General features: G+C 43.6%; 1 protein-coding gene across 10 annotated transcripts in view; it reads right to left on the reverse strand.

Annotated features, from left to right (window-relative positions):
- AKAP13 (A-kinase anchoring protein 13) overlaps positions 1-27720 on the reverse strand; it is a 200581-nt gene that overhangs the window by 96591 nt on the left and 76270 nt on the right. For all 10 annotated transcript variants that reach the window (XM_083184218.1, XM_083184216.1, XM_083184220.1 and 7 more), the window contains exons 6-8: positions 23493-23676; positions 14720-14912; positions 7482-9984 (exon numbers count right to left, since the gene is read on the reverse strand). In XM_083184218.1, coding sequence (XP_083040344.1) covers positions 7482-9984; positions 14720-14912; positions 23493-23676 — 2880 coding nt within the window. The remainder of the gene's footprint in view (positions 1-7481; positions 9985-14719; positions 14913-23492; positions 23677-27720) is intronic.

The raw sequence follows: 27720 nt of genomic DNA on the forward strand, positions 1-27720 counted from the left end.
GGATTCATCAGAGCTTTTAATACTAGATTTAGGTCCCAAGAAGCAACCAGAGATCTAATTGGAGGTCTCATCCTCTTGATCGCATTCCCGAACCTAATAATCAGTTGTTCCTCCGCCAGTCTTCTCTCTAATAAGACACTTAAGGCTGAAATCTGAACCTTCAATGTTGAATTAGCCAGACCATCTGCGAACCCCTTGTAAAGGAACTGTAAAACATCAGCAGTTGTAACTTCTTGTATTGCCTCCATTGACCCTCTCCAGTTGAGAAACGCTCGCCAGACCCTATAATAAGCCACAGACGAAATCTTCTTTCTTGCTTGAAGCAACAGAGAAATCACTTGGTCCGAAAGACCCTTCTGCCTCAGATGGCCCCGCTCAATCTCCACGCCGTCAAAGCTAACCCTGCGGGATCTGGATGTAACAGCTGCCCCTGCATCAGAAGTTCTGGAACCACCGGCAATGTCCAAGGTTCTTGAACTGCCATTCTCAGCACTGTTGTAAACCATGCCCTCCGGGGCCAAAAGGGAAGAATGACTATCACCTCTGTCCCATCGTCCATTATCTTCCTTAGAACTTTGGGAATTAGTGGAAACGGGGGAAACACGTACCCCAAACTGCACGTCCACTGGACGGAGAAAGCATCTATCGCTGCTGTCTGGGGAAGAGAGTATCTGGAGAAGAATCTGTTCACCTTCTTGTTTAAGTGTGTCGCCATTAGATCTACTTCCGGCACCCCAAATCGGCTGATCACTTCTCTGAAGACTCTTCCGTTCAGCTCCCATTCCCCTGGGTGCACCTTGTTTCTGCTGAGGAAATCTGCCAGAATGTTCTGCTCCCCTGGGACATGAATGGCTGTTAACGACTCCACGTTCTTTTCCGCCCAAGATAGTATCCTTGAGAGTACTGTCATGAGCGACTTGCTCCTGGTTCCCCCCTGGTGATTTATGTAGGCAACCACCGAGGTATTGTCGGACAAGATTCTTAAATGTGTTCCCATGATCGTCTGGGAAAAGTTTCTCATCGCTCTCCATACGGCCTCTGCTTCTCGCCAGTTTGACGAGTTTGCACTCTCTTTCGCCTTCCACGTGCCTTGAATTGTCTCTCCTTCGCAATGAGCTCCCCAACCTAGCTGACTCGCGTCGGTTGTGATTAACCGGAATCTTGGTGACTGTAGTGATGTCGCCTTGTCTTCCAAAGCTTCTTTGGCCCACCAATGTAGAGACCTTCTTGCTTCTGCAGACAGATTTATCTTCCTTGTTACGGAGACCCTTTTCTTTAGAAGCGGTAGGATTGCCCACTGCAACTCCCTCATTCTCCATTGAGCCCATGGAATGACTCCTATCGTGGAAGACATCATCCCTAGTAGACTTGAGCATTCCTTTAAGGATGTCACTCTTGTCTTTGCAATTGAGTCTGACAGTCCCCTGACCTTTATGCACCTCTCTTCTGATAGTGAAATTTCGAACCTTTTTGAGTCTATTATTACCCCCAAAAACTTGATTCTCTGCGTGGGTGTCAACTGGCTCTTCTGATGATTCACTAGCCACCCGTGCCTCTGTAAACAGTCGATGACGATCTGGACGTGGTAAGTGAGCATCTGTTCGGATGGAGCTGCTATGAGTACGTCGTCTAAATACGGCCAAATGAGAATCCCTCTTTTTCTTAATAATGCCACCAGAGTTACTAACACCTTTGTGAAGACCCTCGGAGAGGCCGCAAGGCCGAAGGGCAGACACGTAAATTGGTAATGCTTCCCTTTTATGCAAAACCTGAGGTACTTCCGATGCAGCTGATGTATTGGAACATGATAGTAGGCATCTTTTAGGTCCAGGGACACCATGAAGTCCCCTCTTCTTATTCCTGCCGTAATGGTTCTCATGGTCTCCATCCGAAACTTCCTCACTTTTAAGAATCGGTTCAGTCTTCTCAGATCTATAATAGTTCTGAACCCCCCCCCTATTACTAATCTGAAATAAAATTTCTAAAACTCCCTATCACAAAAACGCATAAGGCTCACCTCACAGGGGCACTGTTTCCTCTACTGGGGGAAGGCAGATCCATCTCACAACACCACTATCTGCAGCAACATAAAAAACCCATAAGGTATGTATACACATGCTGCGTTTACCGATGCTGATAGCAGAAATAACCCATTGTCCTACCTTACAGCCGCTTGTCAGAACTCCACTGCTGCTGCTTTGCCTCACAGCAGATACTGACATGTTGCCTTTTTATTCAAGCAGAGCGCGCTGGAAGCGTGCAGACGCCGGCCGGCGTACCGGAAGTGCGCGATCGTGCAAAGGATCCTGGGTCCTGTAGTTTCTGCGCGTACTGCCGAAACCGGAAGTACGCTACAGGAAGACGCGACGCAAGGGATTCTGGCTCCTGTAGTCCAATCCCGGCGTCCGCGCTAGCAGCCTCATGCTGGAGTTTATAGTATCCTTGCCGGAGAGTGTACACGCTGCAAGCGCTGGTGCTGGTGATATGAAGGAGAGAGGAGCTACAGACGCCCGCTACTGTGCTCCTGATGGCATGGACAGGCACCCTAATAAGGGTCACGCTCCCAAGCTGCAACCCCCTGAGTGAACCCTGTATCTAAAAGGTGAGCCAGAAATAAAAGTAACCTTCCTGCCCTAACTAACAAGGAGACAGGAAAAAAAGACACCAGGAGAGGGGAGGAGCAGGGATATATACCCAAGAGGGAGGAGCCTGGGAAAAAAGTAACCTGTCTAACTCAAGGAATGGGACGATATCCCAATGTGATGGCTGCCATGGGATCGTAGAAGAAAAAAGGGTGAAAACCCTGAATAATAGAGTCCTAAAAATGTACTTAATTGAATATACACCGTAGTGCTCATTCTAGCAACATGCACCTTTCAAAACCCGTGTAGTTCCTCTTCCCTGCCTGTGGTGTCTCTCTCTCTGCTGTGATGTATTAAGCACAGATTGGTCTGTATCTCAAGATACAGACCTTAAGGACCAAAGCAGAGAGCGACACCGCAGGCAGGGAAGAGGAACTGCACAAGGTTTGAAAGATGCAGGGTGCTAGAATGAACACTAGATAAATAAACTAATTATCTGACAGTGTATGACAATGTCTGACGGTGAGTTTTATCACAAGGCAGATTGCTGGCTTTAGAAGTTTAAAAGACTGCCCTAAGGTCCAAAAAAAGCAGGCACTAAAGACACACTGTGATTTGGCCAGACAATTTTGACTAGTTAAAATCGCCTAGAAGATTAACCTGAATCACACCAGGTGTACACTGCGGGCGATAGTGATGCGTGGCCCCACGACGTCGATATCGCCGGCCATATAGACTATGCTGGCAAGTGTATTTGGCTATGGGTGGGGATTGAAAGATTTAGTTCGCTGTCTATTTTCGATGGCTAGAAGCAGGGCCGGCGACAGGGGGGGTCAAGGGGGACATATGTGACGGGCTCCGGCAATCTGAAGGGCCCCAGAGCCCAGCAGTGGCCCGTCTGTATTACCCCCCTCAGCCGTCTACTGTGCAGTCTGTGTGTGCCGTCCCCCGCTTGTGTCTGTGTGCTGCCCACTGTGTGTGCAGTGCACCGTCGCTGGGTCTCTCTTGCTGTGTGTGCCCCGCTCCTGCCTGCCGCCCGGCACTGACAGCAGTAGTCAGAGGGACCCGCTCATATTCACAAGCCGGACCCCGCTCACTGTCAGCACCGGCTGCTGCTGTCATCCTCTCTCCCTCACTCTCTTGTCAGGCTCCCACTACCTGCCGGTGCGCCCGGCGACATGGGGGGACAAAGGGCTCAGCCACTCGGCTGCTTACCCCAGCCACACAGCCTCTATCCCCTCCCTGCACCCTGGTCAGCGCTGTACATTGATTGCTACTGGGCAGCTCTCAGTGGGAGATGGCCACAGGGGAGGTGCAAGCAGGGCAGAGGCATGCGATCAGATGCAGGAACCTGTCAGCAGCAGCAGCAGCAGCGCTGCTACACAGACTCAGGGTCAGAATCAGCTGTGTAGCAGCACTGCAGTTTCTGACAGGTTACTGCTCACTCCCCTCCTTCTGATCCAGCACTCGGACGCCCGCCCCCCCGCCTGCCAAATATATATTAAAAAAAAAAGAAGTGCGTGTGTCCCCCGGACCCGGTAACTGGCTGTCACGCCCGGGTATACCTGTACTGTACTCCCCCCCCCTCTTCCCTGAGATGGCCAGCGGGAGAGGCAGACAAGCTTTCTTGAATGTATGTATTTATTAATTTTCTGTGTGTATATATGTGTACATACAGGTATCCTGGATGTGGGGGGTTAATAGTGCTTGAGGGGGTGGGGGCCCCCAGAGATATTAGAGTATAGGGCCCCGTGATTCCTGTTGCCGGCCCTGGCTAGAAGACATTGGCCTCAATATTGCTCAGAAAGAGGCTTCTGAGCAATATTGAGGCCAATGTCTTGTAGTGTGTTTGCCTACCCTTGTTAACTATGCAAGCCCCTGCGTGTCGTTATGAAGCCTCTCTATCTGCAGAAAAGGCAGCTTAATCAGCCCAATATCGTTAATATTGTTAGGCACTTTGTTATGTTTGTACGCTGTGCCTAACGATATTGGGCTGCCCCCGCCTCTCTCACCGCCCGCCTGCTCTCCCTCACCGCCGCCTCCTCCTCTCTTCCGAAGCTCAGGCTCCTGCATGCCTGTGGCGATGTGCTGCTGCTTCTGCCGCTGCTCAGCTCCCCTATAAGAGGTGGGGAAGTGGTGCAGCAGCAGCACACTGACGCCGGAGCTCAACACAGATTACTAAATAGTATTCTTCCCACCAATTTTTTAATAGCTTGATCTCAGCTCTGCCCAGCAATGTTTTAGCAAGCATGCATGCACACTTTATAGGCCACTGGCCAACAATGTCTGTCTAAAGACCCATACACATTAGGGTGATCCCCCCGGAAGCAGATATTGGTGACTGGTATCGGCAACTGTATACCCACTTGTCGATGCTGCACATGAGGGGGGCAACCACGGCAGGGGGACAGTCATGCTGCCGCAGCAGCATGGCCAGAGTTGACTATGTCCTCCCATGCTTGGACAAAAGAAAGGGGTCGTTAACGACGTGTGGAAGCGTGCATAGTTTACAAAGCACAGCGTATACACACTGGACGATATGGGTCACACTATCATTCAAAAAGCACTTTCTAAATGATATTGTGACCAATATCGTCCAGTGTGTATGGGCCTTAATGCGCCCTCCACACTGGCCACCAATGTTACTAGCATGCATTGTACCATGCACCCCCTGCCCGTCAATGTAGCATGCATATGTTTGTAGCATGTATACACCCAAAACCCACCAATGTATAGTATACATGTAAGGCAGCGTATAAAATACAGCGTACATGTATTCTATACTTTACACGCTGCAATACATGTAGGCTGTTAGCATGTAAAATACAGGGTGCAATATGTGTAGGCTATACTTTGTCGGCAGCGTGTAAAATACAGAGTATATGTATGCTATATTTTACATGCCGCAATACATGTAGGCTGTTAGCGTGTAAAATACAGTGTACATGTAGGCTATATTTTACACGCTGCCAACAAAGTATAGCCTACCTGTATGGCAATGTGTAAAATATAGCACACATTCTCTTCTATCATACCTTCTAAGGTGTATGGGCCTTTATTGTTTTTACTTTGAGCAGAGATATCAGTGTGTAAATAAAAAAGTACATGTATGCTATATGTTGGTGGCAGCGTGTAAAATGTACGTAAATGTGCATATGTACGTTATATTTTACACACTTTTAGTCTACATGTATTACAGCATGTAAAATATAGTGTTGCCTCCTCCCTATAGTGTGAACAGGACCCGGGTATCTCAATTGGGGTTATCCGTTCATACTGCCCACCAGCCTGGAATTAACCCTTCTTTTAACCCGTGTCGGAATGCAGGGTTACTGGACCTGGGTATTTTCAGAAGACCCTTTCACAACCCAGGTTATTCTTGCAATGTGAAAGGGGTATGATTCTAAAAAGATTTTTTTTAAATGTAAAAAAAAGATAACATAATAAATAACATGGATAATAAACTAACATGGACATGATTGAGTGCTGAAGTGACAGTTATTTTTCATTAGTACAATAAAGCCCACTCTCTATGGGGCAGATGTATTAAGCCTTAACAAGATATAAATGATAGGGTGATAAAGAGAGATAAACGTCCAGCCAATAAGCTCCTAACTGTCATTTTACAGGCTGTGTTTGAAAAAAAAAGTCAGTAAAGAGCTGATTGGCTGGACGTTTATCTCTCTATCACCCTTGCATTTATCTCTTGTTAAGGCTTAATACATCTGCCCCTATATTAGTACTGCTTGTAAGTGTTTTCTACTCATGGGCTTGTTAAAGGTCACTTCCAAATTAAAGCACACATCTGATAGCAGGTGTACAATAAATCACTGCCTACAAAACAGTAGTTAGACCAGCTAAGCGGGAGGAAAATAGGAGCTAGCGGCAATTATCTCTGCCAGGTGTCAGCTTTCAGCCACTCCTATATAAAGCCGAAATGTCATCCATAATACTCTATAACAGAATAGTACTGTAATGGGTACGGAAATGTTAAGTTCTGATGAAAGCTGACCATTTTAGATTGATTCCAGTATTGTTAGCATGTAGTGTTTTACTGCATATTAAACAGTAGGTTGTAAGTGTAGACTATGGTGATGTATTGTATGTAAGGGAACACAGTCACTAGGTTGACAAGCACTACGTCAACCACTGAAGCAAAGGTCGACAGTCAAAATGTCGACATGGGGGTTTTTAATAAAAAAAATTTGGAGCCGACATGTGCCGACAGGTGGTATTTCATGCCCTACCATCCACTAGGATGCCATGCAAAGGGGACGTGGTACACTTTTTTTTTAGTGTCTATGTCGACATTTGGGTAAAAAAATAAAAAAGTGAAAACCCCCATGTCAACCTAATGACCCTGTTGACCTAACCAGTGTCGACCTTCAGTCATGTCGACCTAATGCCTTTCTATCCTATGACTAATACCATTATGTAATACACGAGTACATGGCAGTGGATGGAAGTTTAGTTGGAAGTTCAGTTAATAAAATTGTATAAATTGATACCACAACAGGAATACTAAGGTTATCTCACTGTATGCAGCAACACCATTGTACATTATACAGACACAGACACAGACACACACAGACACACACACCAAAGACGCAAAGCCTACAAAACTAGTTTTTGTCAATAACAAAATTGGATTAAAAGGAGATTAACTTTGGCAATAGCATTCTTGTTTTCTTAAATGAAAATGTACATACTGGTAAATGTACAGCTGTTGCAGGATGTAACAAAACACAGGAAGTGTATACCGCCATGAGAACTACAGCTTTCACACTCGTTATTATACAGTACTTATGCCAGTAATTCAGGATATGAAAATACAGAGACAAATGTATCTACAATGACTTAAATTAGAGGTAAAATGGAAGAAACAATAATGCTAATTACCTGATACGATCTCTGTGTCAGATATGCTGGGGCATAGGGTCTCCTCCAAGTTTACAGATAAATCCAAACCAGAGTCTTCCTCTTTCAGTACATGAGAGCGGTCCCCCGCATCCTGCACAGAATCCTCCTTATCGTGAAAGGACTCTGCATGTTGGACACCGTGAGGCTGAGTGCTTTCACTCACCACAACTCCAGAAACAGCAGTCACTGTCTCCTCCATAGATAATGCTCCATTAAAACCCATCAATGCACGGTCAAGTGCAGCAACCTCTTCATCATCACAGAGGCAATCAACTGCATGCGAAAATGGATCCAGCGCTTTCCTAGCACCCTCGTCATCCGGCTTCTCGGAATCACTAAGAGCAGAAGAACTCTCATTTTCACTGCTTGTTGAGGCAGTGTCTGAACTGGAGTCACCATTGGCTAACGACTCCTCTGCTATAGGATGGAGCGATGCTCGGGAGACTTTTAACACTTCAGAATCTTCATCACTTATGTCATACACTACATTTGACTCCTTGACAACCTCCTCCAGCTCCTCCTTATCACAAGCGACAACACTTAATGCTTCTGTATCCAACATGTCTTGTGGGGCAGTTTCCTTTTCAACCATGACTCTTGTGTTGCCTTGACCTGACTGCGCAATCAGGTTATCAAGTGTTGCTATCTCCTTGAGATCGGTGACAGGTTCTACCTCTTGTTCCTCCAGTTGCAGACTGTAATCCCCATAATCAGTGTTTGGTATAGCACACTGCTCCAAAACTGGCAAACTCACACTACCTACTTGTAGAGCTTGGTTATCTGCTTCGCCGTGCATCAAATGGAGTCCACCTACTTTCGCGTCAGTGATCAAGGGCGGCTCGGAACTTGTGAGTCTGTCTGGCTGGCAAGCTGTATTCACAGCAGCCTCCTGCATTTCAGCACTTGCATTACTGAGAACGGATTGCTCTGTTAATACTTCCTGGTTTTTCAGACCATCATCATTATTAAACACAGAGGGAGTGTCAGAGTCTATTTTCAACGCACCTTTTTCTTTATCCTTATGCAGTGGCTCTCTCTGTCCAGCAGGTGGAAGCTGGTCACCAGTACCTGAGCTCTGCTGCTGTACAATAGCAAGTGCTTTTTGGATTATTAACTCAATCAATTCAGCAACGAATGCTTCCATGCTAGGGTCACTAGGCAGGAGAAGCAGAGTTTGCGCATTAACACTGGAGTCCGCTAGAGAATACGCAGCCGCCTCATCTTCTGTAGTTTCTATTTGATTGTGACAAGGCAATAAGTGAGGCTTTGTTAAATGTTCATTTAGAGAGCAAGAATTAATTGGTATTTCGGTTTTTATTGCATTTTCACCTATGACATTTCCTAATGTAGCACCAGAGGACTCCACCACACCGTGCAGGTGATGTGCTGCTTCTACACTAACAGATACAGACAGCATGTCTGTTTGACGCTTACTGTCCGTACTGGCAGAAGTTTCTGTGCCGTCTCTTTGTGTAGCAGCTGCATTCTCAAGAGGGATTACTTCAGATTCTTTTACACTTGCACGGACTGCTGTTGTAACCACATTTTCACAAACTGGGGGAAGTTCAGCTTCACTTCCTTTTACCGACTGCAAAACACTATCAATGCATTTATCCCCCTCCATCTTTCCATCAGCAGTCAGTATTAAACGGTCGACAAACTTTTTGTCTTGTGCAGTTCTCTCACTTTGTTTAGAATTCCGTTTCTCACTGCAGGTCAAACTGTGTGGCTGCCCCGGTTCCGCATCGCACAGTTCAGCTTCACTTAGAAGTGGTGGTCTGAGCACTTCTTGACTCAAGTGGTTACTGTTCGCATCGACAGGGTGACCCTCATGAGCCAGTGCTGATATTAGACTAGTTTCCTTTTCACTACTTGCTGCACTAGTACAGTAACAATACATAGCCTGCCCCATTTCCCCAGTGACGTGTTGGGTGAGATCAGTGGCTTTGTGTGAAGCTTCCGTAAGCGCAACGTCTGCAGCCGTTGTCTCTGTAGCAGTTAGCATTTCCTCACCAGTATTATCTCTCATACACTGGCCTCTGTGGTCCAAAACAATTCCAGTTGAGTTCATTCCAGTTTCCGTATTTAGATTTCCACCACACAGAATTGTTTCGGCAGTCTGCGCATCGGTGGAACAGCTTTGCCTCGGCTGGATTGTAACTAAAGCATCCGGCACCTCTACAACAAGTTCATTCCCCTCCTTTTCCTCTTTTCTTTCTACATCATGACTTTTACTTGCAACATCCACACCCACAGTTTCCATCTCATTGTCATATTTATCGCAAAGCTTCGCCGCACAGTCAGCCAGGCAGCCCTCCTCGCAGAATGCGGTCTCTGAAGGCTCCTGTGTGCAGCCAGCGTTGCTGTGTAAATCTGCCTGGGAGCGGTTGGGTTTATCAGTGTCAGGTTTCCCTACATCCTGGTGGCATAAATCAGCTGGCTCTTCAAGCGCTGGTTCCTGTTCTGTCTTTACACTTGCGTCCTGACAAACCAGAGAAAACTAGATTAATGGCTGAAAACAATGGACAATGTAATGCACACAAAATCAGCAAATTATATTTTTTTCATTATAATCTCTTGTGATATAAATAGTACTTGGAGAAAGCAAAAGTCCATGATACTCAGCACAATGTTTTCTCTAACAGATATATACTAATGGATATGCGTGCAGAAAGTGTAAAAGTAAAAGCAGAACACAAGTACAACAAACACAAAGCATGCTAGCTAGCAAACATGGTTATGGTATAAAAAGTCAACTGTCAATAGGTCAACATGTACACGGTCGACATGAGTGAGGTTTATTTAGTGTCAAATGTATAGCTTTTATCATGTGGACTCTCGTAGTGTACCGATTCGCTCACCAAGCTTCAGGCTCCTCGCTCCGCTACACCTGCGCTCGGCACTTGCAGTCCACATGTATGGTATGAAAAAGTCCAATAATAGAAAACTGGGTACTCTTTACCTAGAACGGCGCCCACGATGTCCATCGCGGTCATCGGGGGTAAAAAATCGCGGGCATCGCGGCAATCGCATGCACTAAAAAAACGGGTGCGACGCGATGCCCGCGATTTCCCATAGGGATCAATGTTAAAAGTGTCAATGGACGCGATTTTTGTGTTCAATACCTCAATGCCCGCGATTTTTCCATAGGAAACAATGTTAAATGGGCCACAGAGCCCTAATAGTCCCCCTGAAGTCTGAAATGGCCCCCACAATTGTTAACGCCACCCCACGATCAACGTGAACCCGAAACGTGTTGCGAGCGCAGCGAGCCCGCGAGGGGCGGAGGTACGCGTCCTCCGACCTTTTCATACCCCCACTATCCACGTCGGCGTGGAGTTGAGAATAGAATAGTGTGGCGAGCGCAGCGAGCCACCGAGCCCAAAGCGTGGCGAGCGCAGCGAGCCCCGCGAGGGGACGCGGATACCGGTGAAGCCCGCGAAGGGACGCGTTTACCTGTGAAGGTATCCGCGTCCGCTCGCCGCGCTTTGGGCTCGGTGGCTCGCTGCGCTCGCCAAACTATTCTATTCTCAACTCCACGCCGACGTGGATAGTGGGGGTATGAAAAGGTCGGAGGACGCGTACCGCCGCCCCTCGCGGGCTCGCTGCGTTCGCCACGCTTCGTGTTCACGTTGAACGTGGGGTGGCGTTAACAATTGTGGGGGCCATTTCAGACTTCAGGGGGACTATTTGGGCTCTGTGGCCCATTTAACATTGTTTCCTATGGAAAAATCGCGGGCATTGAACACTAAAATCGCGTCCATTGACACTTTTAACATTGTTCCCTATGGGAAATCGCGGGCATCGCGTCGCACCCGTTTTTTAGTGCATGCGATGGCCACGATGCCCGCGATGGGCGCCGTGCTAGGTAAAGAGTACCGAAAACTGTACTAAAAAACAAACAAACACAAAAAGTTCACCTTTTTTTTCCCATATGTCCACCTTGTGCATGTCAAACTATTGACCAGATTCTTTGAACATTGCAGTAGATCATTAAGCATTTCAAGGATTTTTTTTACTATTGCTGACTTTGGGCCCGATTCAGACCTGTTTGCTAGGCTGCTTATATTTGTATCACACACAGACGTACATCAGTGAGAATGTGAGCATGCAGTGTACTGTTCCCGTATCACACACACACACACATAGATGTACATCAGCAGTGAGAATGTGAGTGAACCCATATTTTTAAACCTAAGAGGTATTTTACAACACAACTGATTACAACGGTTCTGTTCATATGAAGAAAAACAAAAACTTTTCCCCTGGAATACTCAAACCGAATAGAAAGTTAGTCAGAATCGCACAGTACTAAGTCAGACGCACTGCCAGTTTTACGTAGATGTGTGCCCCGTTGAGTCAGTACCGCATAGAAAAATAGATAGTCAAAATAGATTTGCTTGCAGAATATCGACACTACAAAATATGTACTTACATTTTATAGAAGTAACGGTACTTGTGTATTTTGGCGGCGGCCATCGCATCGCATACCATAAGGCATGCGATGCGACGTGATATCGCGCGATATTGTACAATGGCATACAATTTTAAAATTGTATGCCATTGTATACGGCATACAATGCGATGCGTTGAAACATTGTATAAGCACCCTAATGGGTGCTTACAATGTTAAATGCACCCCCACGCCACCCCCCCACTATAAATGTGAACCCGAAGCGTGGCGAGCGGCGGCGGTACACGTCCTCCGACCTTTTCATACCCCTACAATCTTTCATCGAATAGGGGGCAAAAATCGCTTTGCATCGCATGCCATCGGGTGCATGGCATGTGATGCGATGTACACATTGCGCGATGGAGATCGGGAGCGCCGCCAAAATACACAAGTACTGAAGTAACAAACATCAATAGGTCGCATATAGTCATGTGATATACACTGTTCTGGAGATGGCACGGCAGCAGTCCTGGTCAGTGGTTATTATGGCTATAACACGGTAACCATACCGTATTTACGCCGTATTTGTGACGTGTGAAAACTATAATGTATTTAGAACTACTGAAAAAAAATAACAGAGCGTATAGACAAAACCATTGCAATATGCACTGTGTGAAACCAGCTACACTGTAGACTTAATGATGTTCAGTTAGTACCTGACATTAATTGAAGCACTTTAACATGGTCCATAGTATAACTTTAAACACTGCAGTGAAAGCAGCCTGTTTATGTTCATACTGGTGTCAGCATTACAATGCAGCAATTAGCATTTAAATGGAGTCAACATCATTGTGTCAGGACAAACGTGATGAGAACATGGTCTGCAACTTTTTGTCGACATAGTGTACTCAAGTCTATATTTTATAATTCTATATTATCAATCCTTATGATTTCTGGTGAATATTTAGATCAGGACAACCTACAGAACCTATTTTTTATGTACGAAAGAAAAAAGATGAATGAAAAGAAATGGTCTAATACTAAACAAAGATTGCTGTTTTCATTGACCAATAACAAGTAAACAGAAGGGCCATTTGTTCTAGAACAAACAATTTCTCTCTACAATTAGTATGGGCAGCTTCTAGGATGAAGTTTAGCTAATGTTTATTAAACTATGTTTATCAGGTGCACTTTGTGCAAATATATCCTATTGAAATCAAAACATTACTTACTCTTTTTAACACTGAATAAGTCCCATAATAAAAGTTTTCATTAGTTAACAGAAGTAGAGATATGCTGGCCATACAACATAGACAATATCATTCCTACACTGCTGGTGTGTGGGAGCAAATGATCATTGTCTCACATGCTGGAAAGAGGCTCAAAACAGTTGTTCTATTTAGCAAGAAAAACAACAAGATGTGTCTTGTAAGTCAGTGGTTCCCAAACTGTGTGCCGTGGCACCCTGGGGTGCCTCGGGACACTTACAGGGGTGTCTTGAGTTGGTGGTCCAGGGCCAGTTCAAATTACTTATGGTCAATGTAATAGGGAAAACCAGTGCTGGTGGCTTACAATCATAACATATATAGACAAACAGAAGTAAATCCGGTCCCTCACCACATAACTGGCCTAAGAATGACCTACTGTATAAACACAATTTACTCAATTTAATATCTTTTTTTTACATATCTTATTAAGAAACGTATGGCCTTGTGGTGTCGTGAAAAAAAATCTGGTATTCTAGGGTGCCGTGATTCCAAAAAGTTTGGGAACCACTGTCATAAGTCATTGCTTCAGCTTTGCAAAACAGTGCTCCTGGTCAGCAGGTTTGTTGCAGGAAATGCATATTTGTCTCAATGTGAAGTACTATTGCCCTTAATCTGGTTCACTCGCAAATGCAAATTCCTTCACAAATGGACAAAACCATGTGCACTGCAGGTGGGGCAGATGTAACTTGTGCAGAGAGATTTAGATTTGGGTGAGTTATTCTGTTTCTGTGCAGGGGAAATACTGCATTATTTTTACACTGCAATATAGATCTCACTTTGAAGTAAAACCCCACCCAAATCTAATTCTCTCTGCACATGTTACATCTACCCCACCTAGAGTGCACATGTTTTTTTCCATTTAAGAAGGAATTTGCCTTTGCAAGTGAACCAGAATAAGGGCCTATGTCACACCAGGAAGTTATGCGACACTAGTATACCTTTAAGTGACTGAGCAGTCACGTAACTAGGTGTGGGCGCACGGTGCACCTCACTGAGCGCAGTGACTCTGTGGGTGCACGAAATAGCCCCCTGCAGCCAGTAGCATTGCGGTAGTGCCCATATAAAGGCCCAGACTCCGAAGGCTGATGTAGCTTCCTGATGCTGGCTAACCCGGACCCTGTGTGTGATGTTGCACAAAGTAAGTAGGGCCAGCACAAGATGCTGGGAGCGCTTGTCACAGCGCTAGGACTGAGTCTCTGAAACTGTTTAGGAACTTCTACAATGCCACAGCTTTTTCCCATGCCAAGTTCTGTTGTGATTCATCTACAGAGTCTGTTACACACAGATATACAAGCGTTGCATATCAAACTAAAACACATAGTCTAGTGGAGCTTCCTAATCACATCCTTTTCAATTAACTTATTTTCACCAAAAGAAGATGCCTATCACTAGCAGAGTTCCATCATACATCAGGCATCTCTTGTTGCACCGCATTTTGAGGCTAGATGTAGGAGGACACATCAGGAAGACACTTCCCTCCAAACCCATACACAAACACTTATGCATTACATACACTTATATATTGCATTCAACCATAACTTTGTCCACTGACTCACCAGACAATCAGAATGTCTCTGGATATATTGGTTTAGCTGTTCAATATTGTTCTCCATGTTCATAGGAGCATCTGCTTGTGATTTCTCAGTCAGAGTGTATACATCTAGTCCACAATGGTGTTTAAATTCTAAGTTGCCCGAATGCTCACTATGAGATGGTTCACTAGGAAAGTCTATTTCTTTGGGATCCGCTCTGCAAGAGAAATAATGTGCACACATGAACATCTTGTGAGAATAGAACTAAAGCGAAAAAGACAATTTAATGCTTCAACATGCAAAGTTATCAAACTTAAATACAAAATATTAAAATAGCTTAAATCTTTACACAACCACAAAATGGGTACATCAAACCAAGCGATATTGCTAGTACCTTGTAGTATGCTAATGAAGGACAGAACATGATCATTCCGTCCTTTGGGTGTGGATCATCTCAGACAACAGCTTGGTCAACAGTAAATAAATCAACACTACGGATGCTAATCCCGGGGCATTTCCTCAATCCTGGGAATCGGGATCGTCCTAACTGTTTACCTGATGGGCAGGTTGTACTGGTGGGAGTGGTGCAGCAGAGCATCGGTGCGGGGGTACAGTGCAGACACCAGGCTGCGATTGCCCACGTCACTCTGCGTGACGCCGCACAGCCAGAGACGGGAACAGCCGGGTAGTGTCTGAGTGGGTGCTCATAGGCTGCCTGGCATTAGACTGCGCATGTGCTAGCCAATCCCTAAATGGAAACTCCAATCCCAGCATTAAAATCACGGCAATTTTAGGACCAAACCCCAGTATCCCGAACCCTGGATTGGCCACCCTAGTCTATACAACAGGAAGGCTGCAATAGGTCAACAGTAACAAAAGGTCACTAACAGTGTTTACACAAGGTCACCACATGAAGAGGTCAACATAAGTTTAACCTGAGCACTCCCAAATAGTGCACTGTGTACCCATAGCGAGTGAACGTCCCAAACGGAGGAGAGAGGTTTAAAAACACGTGTCAACATTTTCATGTATCGGCCACTGCAACCTATTGACTGTCAACCTAGACAACCTGTTAGCCATCTGGATGCCCTATCATTCATTAATGTCGCTCCATTGAGTACACACAAACTAGGCTCATACGCACGTGTTCCCATGTCAGAATTAATGCATTTGCTTAAGTGTGTACCCAGCTTAAAGCCCCACGGGCAATATAGATAACCATATCGTCAGTGGCCAATATTGTCCGTACACACCCAACAATATCGGCTGTCGATATAGATGCAGTGACATCACCGAGGCCTGCTAAACATGCAGGTCGCTTGTATATATAGCCAAATTGACCTGCAGGTTTGGAAGACATCACTCATCCTAAACGACGTGTGGGAACGCGCATCGGTATGGATATTGAGTGTAAACACTAGACAATATTATGAACAATATCGCCAAGAAGCCCCTTTCTGAGCGATATTGCTCACAATATTGCCTAGAGTGTATGGGGCCTAAGAAACCAGCATTACATATACTATTTTGCATTATAGCTATAAACTTCAGCCAAACATTCTCCCCAGGTGTTGCTAAGGATTAATATATTTTTCTGAAAGTCAGTAAAAGAAAAGAACATTTCTTTATTTTCTTTTATATAGATCTGTGTGCTACATCAATGCATACTAGGCTCATTTAGATCTTTCTCTAATGGTATTTTGTAATCATGACAATGAGGCACTGGAACCCTTTATCTGCCAGTCAAAGACACCTGCATTATCAATGTTCCAAGTTTCTGTTCGTGTATTATGGGAGAAATATCATAATAAGCCCATAATAAAAACAAATGTCTGAATAATAAACATTATCTTAATTAGTGTGACACTTCCTGTTTCCATGATTCATGAATCCACCTGCCTCTATGCAACACTACAGTCAGTATTTTAAAGAGGCAACAACAGCGACGTCAAACAGCAAACCCCTAATATTCCCTCACACAGGTTAGAAAGTAGGAATGAATGATGCACTCTATATTAACTGCTTTCTTCCTGTACAATGAATGTTACTAGACACCGTAAGGTAGTACAGACAGCGATGATCACAATGAGCTCTGCAGTCACAACACAAGTACTAGGTTTACTAGCAGACACTGATCGCCTGGATAAGGTGCCCGAGCAATGCAAGACATGAAAACTCGGGCTTCGATTATAAAAAATAAAAAAAAAGGAACGGTCTAAATTAAAAAAAAAAAAAAAGGTAGAAAAAGGAAACAACAAAACAAAGTACAAAAATGATCATGCAAATGTCAATACAGACACAATGTTGAGAGGTTTGTGGAATTCTGACACTGTAATCAGCATATAAGATGGCACCAAGTGACAACACAACCCAATACAGAGTGCACTACAGTTTGAAGTACTGCAAAATGAAGGGGGAAAAAAATAGAACTGCTCAGGGCGCTCAGCTTTACTCTAATACAATGTAACTTGGAACTTCTATTAAGAAGCAATAATAAAGGTAGGACTTTAGCTGTAACACATGCCTACTGTAGTTTTGCCAAAAAGTACTTACTTTCCCTGGAATTGTTTCATAATCAGAAATGTTCCAGGGTGGCAGAAAGATGGCAGGCTTACCTACAAAGCAGGTGTATTGTGCAGCCAGTAACACAACACCTGAGGGATTTCAAACACCTTACGTTCCAGCTAAGCCCTCTGCTCATGTATCACCTGGGGAAATTAACTCTCAATGTGACCGCATGACAGAGCTAGAGAAAAACATTCACTCCTCTCTCCAACGTCTGCAATCAAGATGGATACTACATGCAACAAAGTAGAATGAATAGCTACATATAAGCAGTGATAAAAAAAGAAATAAAATAAAATCTAGAAGATGATTTGTTATTGTGACACCACCACCCAAAACAGAAGTTCAGTTTACCTTGAAAGAATATCACACACAGTTCTCCTCCCTACAAGACCTCAAACTAATGTCTTGATATGAGCTGTTAGCAGTCATGAAATAAATCAGATTTCCTGCTTCACCCACAAGGGAGGGAACACATTTAATAGCTGACTTGCAAAACAATTCCGCCAGGCGCTTTGCTATAATAACACACACACACACACACACACACACACACACGAGATCACTGTTTGCAATACATAAAGAACTGTAGCATTCAGAGGTAGGGAAGATCGTAATATTGAATTGATTTCCAAATCCCATTGCCCAGGTGGCCACAGTGCTAACTGCGTCGTTCATACATTTCATACACCCGAGCGCTGCCACTGGACCATTACAGTCATGCGTTACATTGCTGTGCCTGCCTTCTAAATGCTATAAATGTTTGATGACAACTATATATAAAATAAATTGCTCCTCTAAGTACTGTACTGTCCTATTTATACTTTGTGCCACCACACCTATAGCAACAGTACACTTATGGTGTGTACACACGGTGCAACATGGTCGCTGAGCAATTTTAGCTTAATATCTCTAAGCAATATATTGCTCAGTGTACGAGTTTCATCAGCGACCGGAGATTTCGGCTGAAAATTGCAAGCTATTCTGTCTCTACCTCATTTTTACTGCATTGTGCACCAGCGACCAGCAATTTTTAGCCTAAAGCTGTGTACACACGGTGCAGTATCGCTGGCAACATGGTCCATGAGCGACCATATTGCCAGTGATTTGTTTCTGCTGCAGCGATAAATCGCCGGGTGCGCGCTCCATCCCCAATGGTCGCAGGAGAGCTGGTGGGCTCCCCCGGCAGAGTTTCCTCTTCGTTAGAGACCATCTCTGGTCGCTGATGAAAACTGGACACTGAACAATATATTGCACAGTGTGTACACAGCTTAAAGCCCCATACACACGGGGGACATATATTGCTCAGCCATATATGGCTGAGCAATATATTGCTCAGTGTCTCCTTTTCATCGGCGACCAAAGATGGTCGCTGATGAAAGGGAACCTCTGCCGGGGGAGCCGCAGAGGTAATCAGCTGGTCGCAGGAGCAAGCTCCTGCGACCAGCGATTAGAAAGGGGCTGAAAACAGGAGCGTGCAACCGGTGATTTATCGCGGGGGCACACTCCCATCACTGGCAATATGGTCGCCTGCAACCATATTTCCAGCGATTTCAGCCCCTATCGCCCCCGTGTGTACACAGCTTAAGAAACAAGCTCCTGTGACCAAGGGCTGGCTGTGGGAGCGTGCTCCTATTGATCTCCCACAACACAAAACAACAGACAGGCGGTATGGTCGCTTTGCCAACATTTAGCTGGCGATGATGTGTACAGGACTTTACATAAAGCAGTATAAACAGCAGCAATCTCACTGGGTAAACCGACCAAAAACACTATATTAAAAAATAATACACAAGTTCATGTTATTATTTTCTGTATGACAAAGACTCAGAAACTGGACATCAATCACAAGATCATCTACTGCAAAGGATTCCTTTCTAGTTTTTAAGGGTAAAAAGTTGTAAAAATATGGACTTTATATTTATATTTATACTTTGTTCACTGGAAGCTCCATGGCTTTAATCACGGGTTACCAAATTGGGTCTCATGGCGAATCATATGGTCTAAGTCGACAGTCAAAAGGTCGACGTGGACACCGTGTAAATGTACTTCTGCACTCGGCATGTTTGAACGTCTATCTAGAGGGGGTGGATTAGGTATCCCCGATTTAAGAAAATACTATTACACTACGCAGCTCTCCCAATGTGTCCTGGGGGTGCAAAGGAGGTCCGAGTTTGCCACAATATCATCTATGCTGTGGCTCCCCAACACTAATACCACTTTTACACCAAAACGCTGGGTCGCACCCAGGTTTTTGGACCCGCCTCCAACCTTGTGTTTGCCCCCTTTTACAACGGTGACCCCTCAGCATACATGTTTAGTTTTGGATTAGTCAGCCACACATGGTATAAATCACAAACTGTGTACCCCTTTATTGGTGTGTATCGGTAATTATTGATTTAATTAATTCAATCAGGGAGAGTGCAACCACTGGACACTGGATAATATAAAGTACATACAAAGTACTAAATACTTTGTACCCTCAGCATAATGTCCACCAGCGTCCTCCAGACGAAGACGTGTCCTGAGCCGGTGCTTGGAGATTGCATCATCTCCAGCACCAGGAATTCTGCCAGCCAGGACCACCGCAAAGTAATCGACACGATGGGGGCAAGCCCAGGACCCAGTAAAGCTGCTGGGCTGCCCCAACCTCAGTCGATGAGGTGAATAGATGCCGCACGCAGGCATCCCACTCACCTCATCCCAGGCTCCACTGTAGTACAGCAGACCGCAGTGGAGGCTGTAAGCGCCCCCATGCCCAGGACATTGCGGTCGGGAGGTATGGGCTCCCCCATTAGTGGAAATGGGTCCCAGGTCGGACAACCAGAGTTATCCGTTTACACTGCCCCAGAATCTTCTTCACATTTCCTCACACCGCTGTGGAAGACGAGTGGTACTCGTCTCAGGTAGTCTTGGTTTGTTTACAGAGGGAGAGCACCACTCGTCCTTATCAGTGAATGTGTTAAGTTTATTGGATACCTGACTCCTAAGATTAGTCTATGATCCTGCTGAAAGACAGAATAATAAATGTCTGGATTACAGTGATTCAACAAGATCAAATGCACTTACTGGGTGCAGATCATGTACAGCATTCACTTTCCGACTGACTTTAACATCATTAAAACAGGGTCTGACCCTTTCACACTAAACCCGGGGTCGCCCATAATATACAGGGCGACCAAAGTTTAACCCTTCTTATAACTCGGTTCAAATTGCCGGGATTTAGTTGTAATGAAAAAGGGGTACGGGTTACAAAAGTAGCAGTTTACAGTGGAGCTATAGATGAAACTTACTAGAAAAGTAAGGTAACAGACTGCCCCACATCAAAGATAGATAAATAGTTTGTACTGCTAGGATTTAGTAAAAGGTAAATAGGAAATTAAATTTTGAGTTCCTATGGATAACAATACTAAGGAACCACTGAAAGAAAAATGTTTACTAGAATTCTAATGTTCAGGTCTAGAGAGAGCACTTGAGTTGGCCTTAAGTGCATTTGCAGAACGTGAAGATGTACATTTATGAAAAGCTGATGAGCACAATTTACCTTCTCATCACAGGTGGCATAGGCTATTACCATTTCCATATAGCTAAGGAATGTTTTTTTTTAAAAAAAAAACAACAAAAATAAAAAAACAGAAATGCACTGTAGTATACTACGAATGATGCACTAATCTGATCAGTTTACTCATTCTACATTTTTGAACCCACAGTAAATAACCAAAAATAACTTTTTAGAAAGATAACCAAAGCTGATGTGGGTTTTTAATTTTGTTAACTTATAAAACACAAGATATGCTTTGTGGTTCTTATTTCGCTAATAATTCACCTTTCCAAAATAGTAAAAAGCAGTATTTATTGCATAACCTGTGGGAAAAACTATAGTTTAATTTAAATAAACTTACACGGTTTGTTATTTGTGGAGGGGATGAGAAGCGAAGAGAGTGTGGGGGAGGTGCGTTTGCTGCAGATAACAAGGTGGAATTTGTTGTCCACAGCTTTTCGGTACATACGCAGATGACCGGCCCGACTCTTTGGACCAAAGTGGTTTAATTAAAAGTAAACCTACTATTATAAATATTTAAGATCTGTTGTAAATCTTCTATTTTAGCATTAAGACGCAGCTACGAGAAATCCATATTTGAAGGAAATGTAAATAGCACAAGATATTTTTTAATCGATTTTTATTTATTGCAGTGGAGCTTAATTCTGTAATTAGCAACGTACTGTATCCGAAAAGGTCATTAGCAGATTTTATTTTGCTTCTATTTCCTGATGATCTTGATAATAATAAATGTTTTGACATCACTGCAGGTGACCGAATTGAAACCAGTTGCTCTCCAGACTAAAGTATGTAGCTTGTTTAAAACTTAAGTACTAGCAAATACCAATTTTTTTTTATCACTTTTGAATATCTAAATTTAAGATAAAAGATTTTAGTATGACGAGACATTACGGAACAGATTCTATTGGCTGTGGTAATGTACTGCACAGGGAAACAAGTCCTAATACATGTAGCCTCAATATGCCATGCAACGCCGGATGCCTGGGATGAGTGAGTCACCAGCTCCTGTGCTAATGTTGGGTGTCTTTCTGAAAATGTGCCCTACTCATCCAGCTCCTGATGAAGACGCGAGTTAGCGTTGAAACGCGTTGAGCACCATCTCCACTGCACCCCAATTTGCTCCTTTGCACACCAGACTGCACCATACTCTGCACTTTATTCCGGACCAGTCAATTGTTTACCTCCAGGACCTTCAACCCCCCCTCTCCTTGGTTCAGCAGCCACTAGTGTCATGCAAGGTATGCACATACCAAAAGGACTTCCTCATATGAACTTGCTCTGAACTACTTGGACCTACTGGGAAATTATACGGATTGGACAATTTATGCAGCAAACTAGCAAGGAGCCTTTTACCACCTCTAATCTTCCAGTACAACTGGTAACTATAAATTGGCGGAACATTCTTGTGGAGCTCATATTTTATACCCCTTGTTTATAACATTGTTTTTTAATAATTTGCATATATTCATTGTATCATGAGAATTCTCATTAATTGTATATTTTAATATATGATTAAATAGATATATATAAAATCATTTGTGGTAGTGTACATTTCTTCAGTAGAAACCTAGCGCTGTACATCCATATCTTTTTTCCGATACAATATTTTGGGAGACTTACACACTCCCTGTACAGCAGCTTTGGCCCTGCCTATGGTTCTTTTTCTATTTTGAATATTGATCAGAACAGAACTTGTATTGGAAAAAAGTCTGCGGTTGCTACATTGTAGCACTTTGTGTACAGACTCGGAACCTGAATCACACACAGGTATACAATGACAAATATCAGGTTAATCAGTACAGTCTCCATGTGTGTTCTAGTCCCACTGCAATAAAGAGGACATTTCAGCATAAAATAAGAAAAAATAATCTTGACACTAGAAGATTCTCATGCAACCTGATGTACTAAGAGGGGCTGTTTGGAAGGACTGGCAAAGGTGAACGAATACAAATCAGTACAGCCTTTTTATGTAGCAAGGTGGATTTGCGGCTAATGCGTGTTAACTCACAGGTTGTGGGAGAAATAACCTGAGCTGTGGGCTAATGCATTTACGACACCCATGTGATGCCACAGGGCATTTCCCTGCGAGCCTCCCACAGGACAATACACAAACCCACATTAAGTGCATCCTGAGGGCTTATCGCAGGCTGTAATTATACAATTGAGTAGCTATAGGTAAATTAAAATGGAGAATATATTTATAGATAGATCTGTCTATCTATATATATATGTAACCCTCTCTGCACATGTTACATCATGCCCACCTGCAGTGCACGTGGTTTTGCCCATTAAAGAAGTTTGCTTTTGCAAACCAACCAGAATCACCACCTAAATGCAATATTCTTTTATTGGTCACAATTCTGAAAAAAAAAAAAAAATAATGAAAGTCAAGAAAACTATTTGATGGAGAAAAGCAGATGCTGGCACTCGCTCCAGATTTTCCTAAAACGGTTTACATGTATTACATTACTGGTATCACACATAACAAAGTTATGTAAGCAGCTTCAAAGGACTAATTCTAGAATTACCATATTTAATGGTTTCCTTGTATCATACTTAAAAATGCAACAAGGAACAATTATATATTGTAATTCTAGCATTCTTGTGTTTTGCGTATAAGACTTTTTTTTTTTTTTTTAAGGCAGTCGTAATTAAAAATATATTCCATACTTTGTCAACAGTTGGTGCAATTTCCAGAAACCCCGTTCCAAGGCCAGGCTTATAGGTGTCGCACCTCCACTGTCAGGAATAGCCAACGCGGTTTTCCCTCCTGGCTGCTCCAGAAGAAATCTCGACAGTCGACAAAGGCCGAGCCTTGCAGCAAAGTGCATCAACGTCTCCTGCAGACAGCCATCTAGAGAAAAACGCACATTTGTCAATATTACCCATTTACCAAAGGCAGTCTAGAAAACAACTTATGCAGACATTTCATTTAGACATGCAAAACTGTATATGAATAGGAGGATTTAGGACTCTGGATGCCCCTATGCACAACATTATTGCACAAAAAATGTCTTTGTGCCCACTCCCCTATAAAAAAGAATGTGCCTCTTTATAGTATAGAACAGAGGTGGGCAACAGCCGGCCCGCGAGACGCTTTGGTCTGGCCCGGCGCACTGACATATATTAGTATGACAAGCGGCCCAACTATAGCCGCTTGTAATTATCAGATGTGACCTCGAGCGCTATGACATAAATAACATGTACTTTGCATAATAATTACAGTGTTATTGCTGCCGCCGCCGTTACAGCATTACTGGGAGCATGGGAGGGGATGCGATGACGCGGCAGCTGCCTCCCCGACATTGGTTGGCGCTGCCGCATCACTGCGTCCCCTCCCACGCTCCCAGAAATGCTGTGTGCGGCAGGCACAGACGGAGACGGGCATTAAAGGTGGCGGTGACGGCAGCAGTAACAGTGTCACCGCGTCCCCTCCCAGGCTCAAAGAAATTCTGTGCGCGTCAGGCACAGACAGGAATAAACGGCGGCAGCAGTATTAAAGTGTCTCCGCGTCCCCTCCCAGGCTCCCTGGCAGATCATGTTAACCCCTGGCAGAGCAGGTTAACCCCATAGAAACATGCTTTTACCCCTGGCAGAGCATGTTAACCCCATTGGCAATGAGCATGTTAACCCCTAGCATCAAACATGAAACCCATAGCAACAAGCATGTAGGTAAGCAAAACTTATGTGGCATAATATGTAATTATGGCATGTGGTATGTAATAGGCATTATAGTGTGTGGCATAATGTGTAATGAGCATTAAGATGTTTGGTATAATGGGTAATGGACATTATGGCATGTGGTATATGTAATGGGCATTATGGCGTGCACTGTCCCTATTTTTAGTTTGTCTGGCTCCTACATGTTAAAGAAATTTGTCGAGCCCTGGCGTAATGTGTAAGGTGCAAGTATAAAAGGGTCTACTATTGAGTTGCATAATGTGTATAAGGGGTATATCGTGTGGTACACTACACCAAAGACCCCCCATTTATGTGACCATACCCTGCATGGCCACACCCACTTTTCATGAGCGCGGCCCTCGAACATTTGCTGGAAGTGTTAAGCGGCTCCCCAGCTGAAATTATTGCCCACCCTTGGTATAGAATATAGCATGCCTCCCCTTAGTATAGAATGCAATGTGCTTCCGCCTCCTTTAGGGAGAATTAAAACCCCACACTGCCTTTAGATCCCATGTATTGACCAATTGCAGCTGCACCTCTCCCTGCATTATGTAGTGAAGGAAGCTGCAGTGCAGCCACTAGGCATGTGCCTAGTGGGAATCTGGCACTGTGTATATGCCTATAGGACACTTATTTTGCAATAAAACCTATACTGGAAATATGCTGAGGCAAAATCATAAGAGGTGTACCACCCACTCTTACAGTAGTGAAAGTAGCCACTTTGTGGTCTGGATCATAATAATGTAGCCTCATGCAAAAGTGATACCACCACCAGTTTATACTGAAATCCCAGCTATCCTTACCATTGGATAAATAGATACATACAGTACACTTCACTATAAATAATAGAATTGCTGCTCCAATTTTAATGGTGTGTTGACAAATATATACAACTGCTGAATTTATGCTGTATTCTGATCAGTTAAGTGTTAAGAATGGTAATAAAGATCATTAGGCTGCGGACACACTAATGTATATAGTACAGCAATGTTGTAATATTAAGTGTATTGGTTCATGTGTACAGCCAATAAATTGGCTGTACAAACATATCACAATTCGGTATACCAAACTGCCACCCTCTTCCCCCCGCACAAAGCACACATACAGCAAAAAAAAAAAAAAAAACAACTACTGGGCCGCGGATAGAGGTGTTAGTTAATGTACTACAATTCCGATTTAGGGGGAATTTAATAGGATGAGAGAATCAGAAACAGAGAGATTTGGTAAGAAATCTCCAGTTTATTTAAATCGGCAATCATTTACACTGTACTGCCAGTGTGATTTTGTAGTGTAAATGATTGCCGATTTAAAAAAAAAACTGGAGATTAGTTATCAAATCTCTCACTGATTCGGATTCTCTCATCCTATTAAAATTTCACCATTAATCTGTGTCTGCCGTCTACTTGAAAAAGACTAAGCAGAAACAATAGGAGACAGAACATACATAACACACATTTTTGGTAAACAACAGCTGCCATGACATAGACTTACATGCAATGATTCAAACCTACATTTGTGGGGGAGATGGCACATTTATGACACGGAGCTCAACTATAAAAGGCATTTTTTTATCTAGAATTATAAATAAGGGATCCAAGAGAAAAAAAGCCTAAAACGGGAGACTTGTGGCAAACAAAGGCAGAAATAAATTTCAGGATTTTCCTTCCTTTCGGCTCACCTGTGTATTTTGAACGGGAGCCAGTTCTGTAACTGTTCCCCATTTAGCAGCTGGCTGGATATAATGAGTCATGAGATTGCATTCCACATCTATAGTTCAGAGACGTAACTCAGCGCCCTCTCATTTCAGAAGAAAGTGTGTACTATAGTCCAGTCCACTGTAACTGGGGATTCACTACAAGGCCCTATTTAGTCAGGAGTTCAATACCCCTCATCTGAAATAGACCACTGAGGGGTATTTATTTTTTTCTAAATATATATATATATATATATATATATATATATATACATACATACACATACACACACACACACACACACACACACACCCCACCCATGTGTTATACCTTGTGTAATTTAATAATGTTACTTATATTTGCCAATTTCTCAAATACAATTTTAACAATGCTTAATAAGAAATACATTTGTGAGAGATATAGTACATCAAATATACAGTCTATTACCAATCAATCAAAAGAAGATTGGCTGGTATTTTATCTCTGTTATTTGAGCTTTGATATATACCCCCTAAATGGGATTGGTATGAAATCCAGGCGATTGGCATCCCGGCGGTCAAAATCCCAACCGCTTGCTGCACTCGCCACGTAGCGGGCCCGGTGCCTCGATACGCTCGGCACACTAATTTATTCTCCCTCTATGGGTGTCATGGACACCCATAAATGGACAAAGTGCCGGGATTTCGGTGGTTGGGATTCCGGCCGCCGGGATAATAACTGCATCCCCTCTAAATGAGTATTCAATAAGACAAGTTATTTTATGCACAGAACCTTATTATCATTAAAAGCGTAAAATCTGTACATACCAAAAAGATCACTAAACAGCGATAAAGCCATACTGTGATCTCCTTTACAAGAGTAAGAACGCTTGACTAATATTACACAGTAATTGACTTCTCATGACATTGAAGCTGCTGCAAGCAGAGCCACACAAACTATATATTCTATAGTATAATTGCTGCATACTTGACCTTTTACAGTTAGTGAAATGGCCTTTGCAGTAGCAGGTCACATTAAAAAACTAAATGTGCCTGTGAAAGCAGGCCTACAGTGCGAGCACCTGCAGCGAGATCATGTGTCTAGCATAAACAGAAAAAGGGATCTTGAGCATTGTGGGATATCGGCAAGTATTGTAAATACAGACTGCAGCATGCTGGTGCATTGTTTGCTTAAAGTGCCCTTGGCCACCTTATATTATTGGCATGATGCGAGGCATCCCCACAGATGTGAAGTTCAAGGAGACACGAGAGATAGAAACTTGTGCTGTTTACACAGCTGTACTGGTGTGAACTGATGTATAAAGTGAATGGTGACCGACATCACCCACTGGATTTGTGTTTCGAACAAGATTCAGGAATGATATGAAAGACCATAATTTTTCCTAAAAACGCGTAGGACAGATCAACAGGCTTTAAATCTCCTTCACAAAAACTGCAGATCTATATAAGCACACAGCCATTGAAATGAACACTATTGTGACTATTCAATTAGCAATGAAAAATTTATCTCGGGTCAAGCTATTG

The sequence above is a fragment of the Crinia signifera genome, chromosome 4, assembly GCF_055691185.1.
Source record: "Crinia signifera chromosome 4, ASM5569118v1, whole genome shotgun sequence".
Taxonomy (NCBI): Eukaryota; Metazoa; Chordata; class Amphibia; order Anura; family Myobatrachidae; genus Crinia; species Crinia signifera.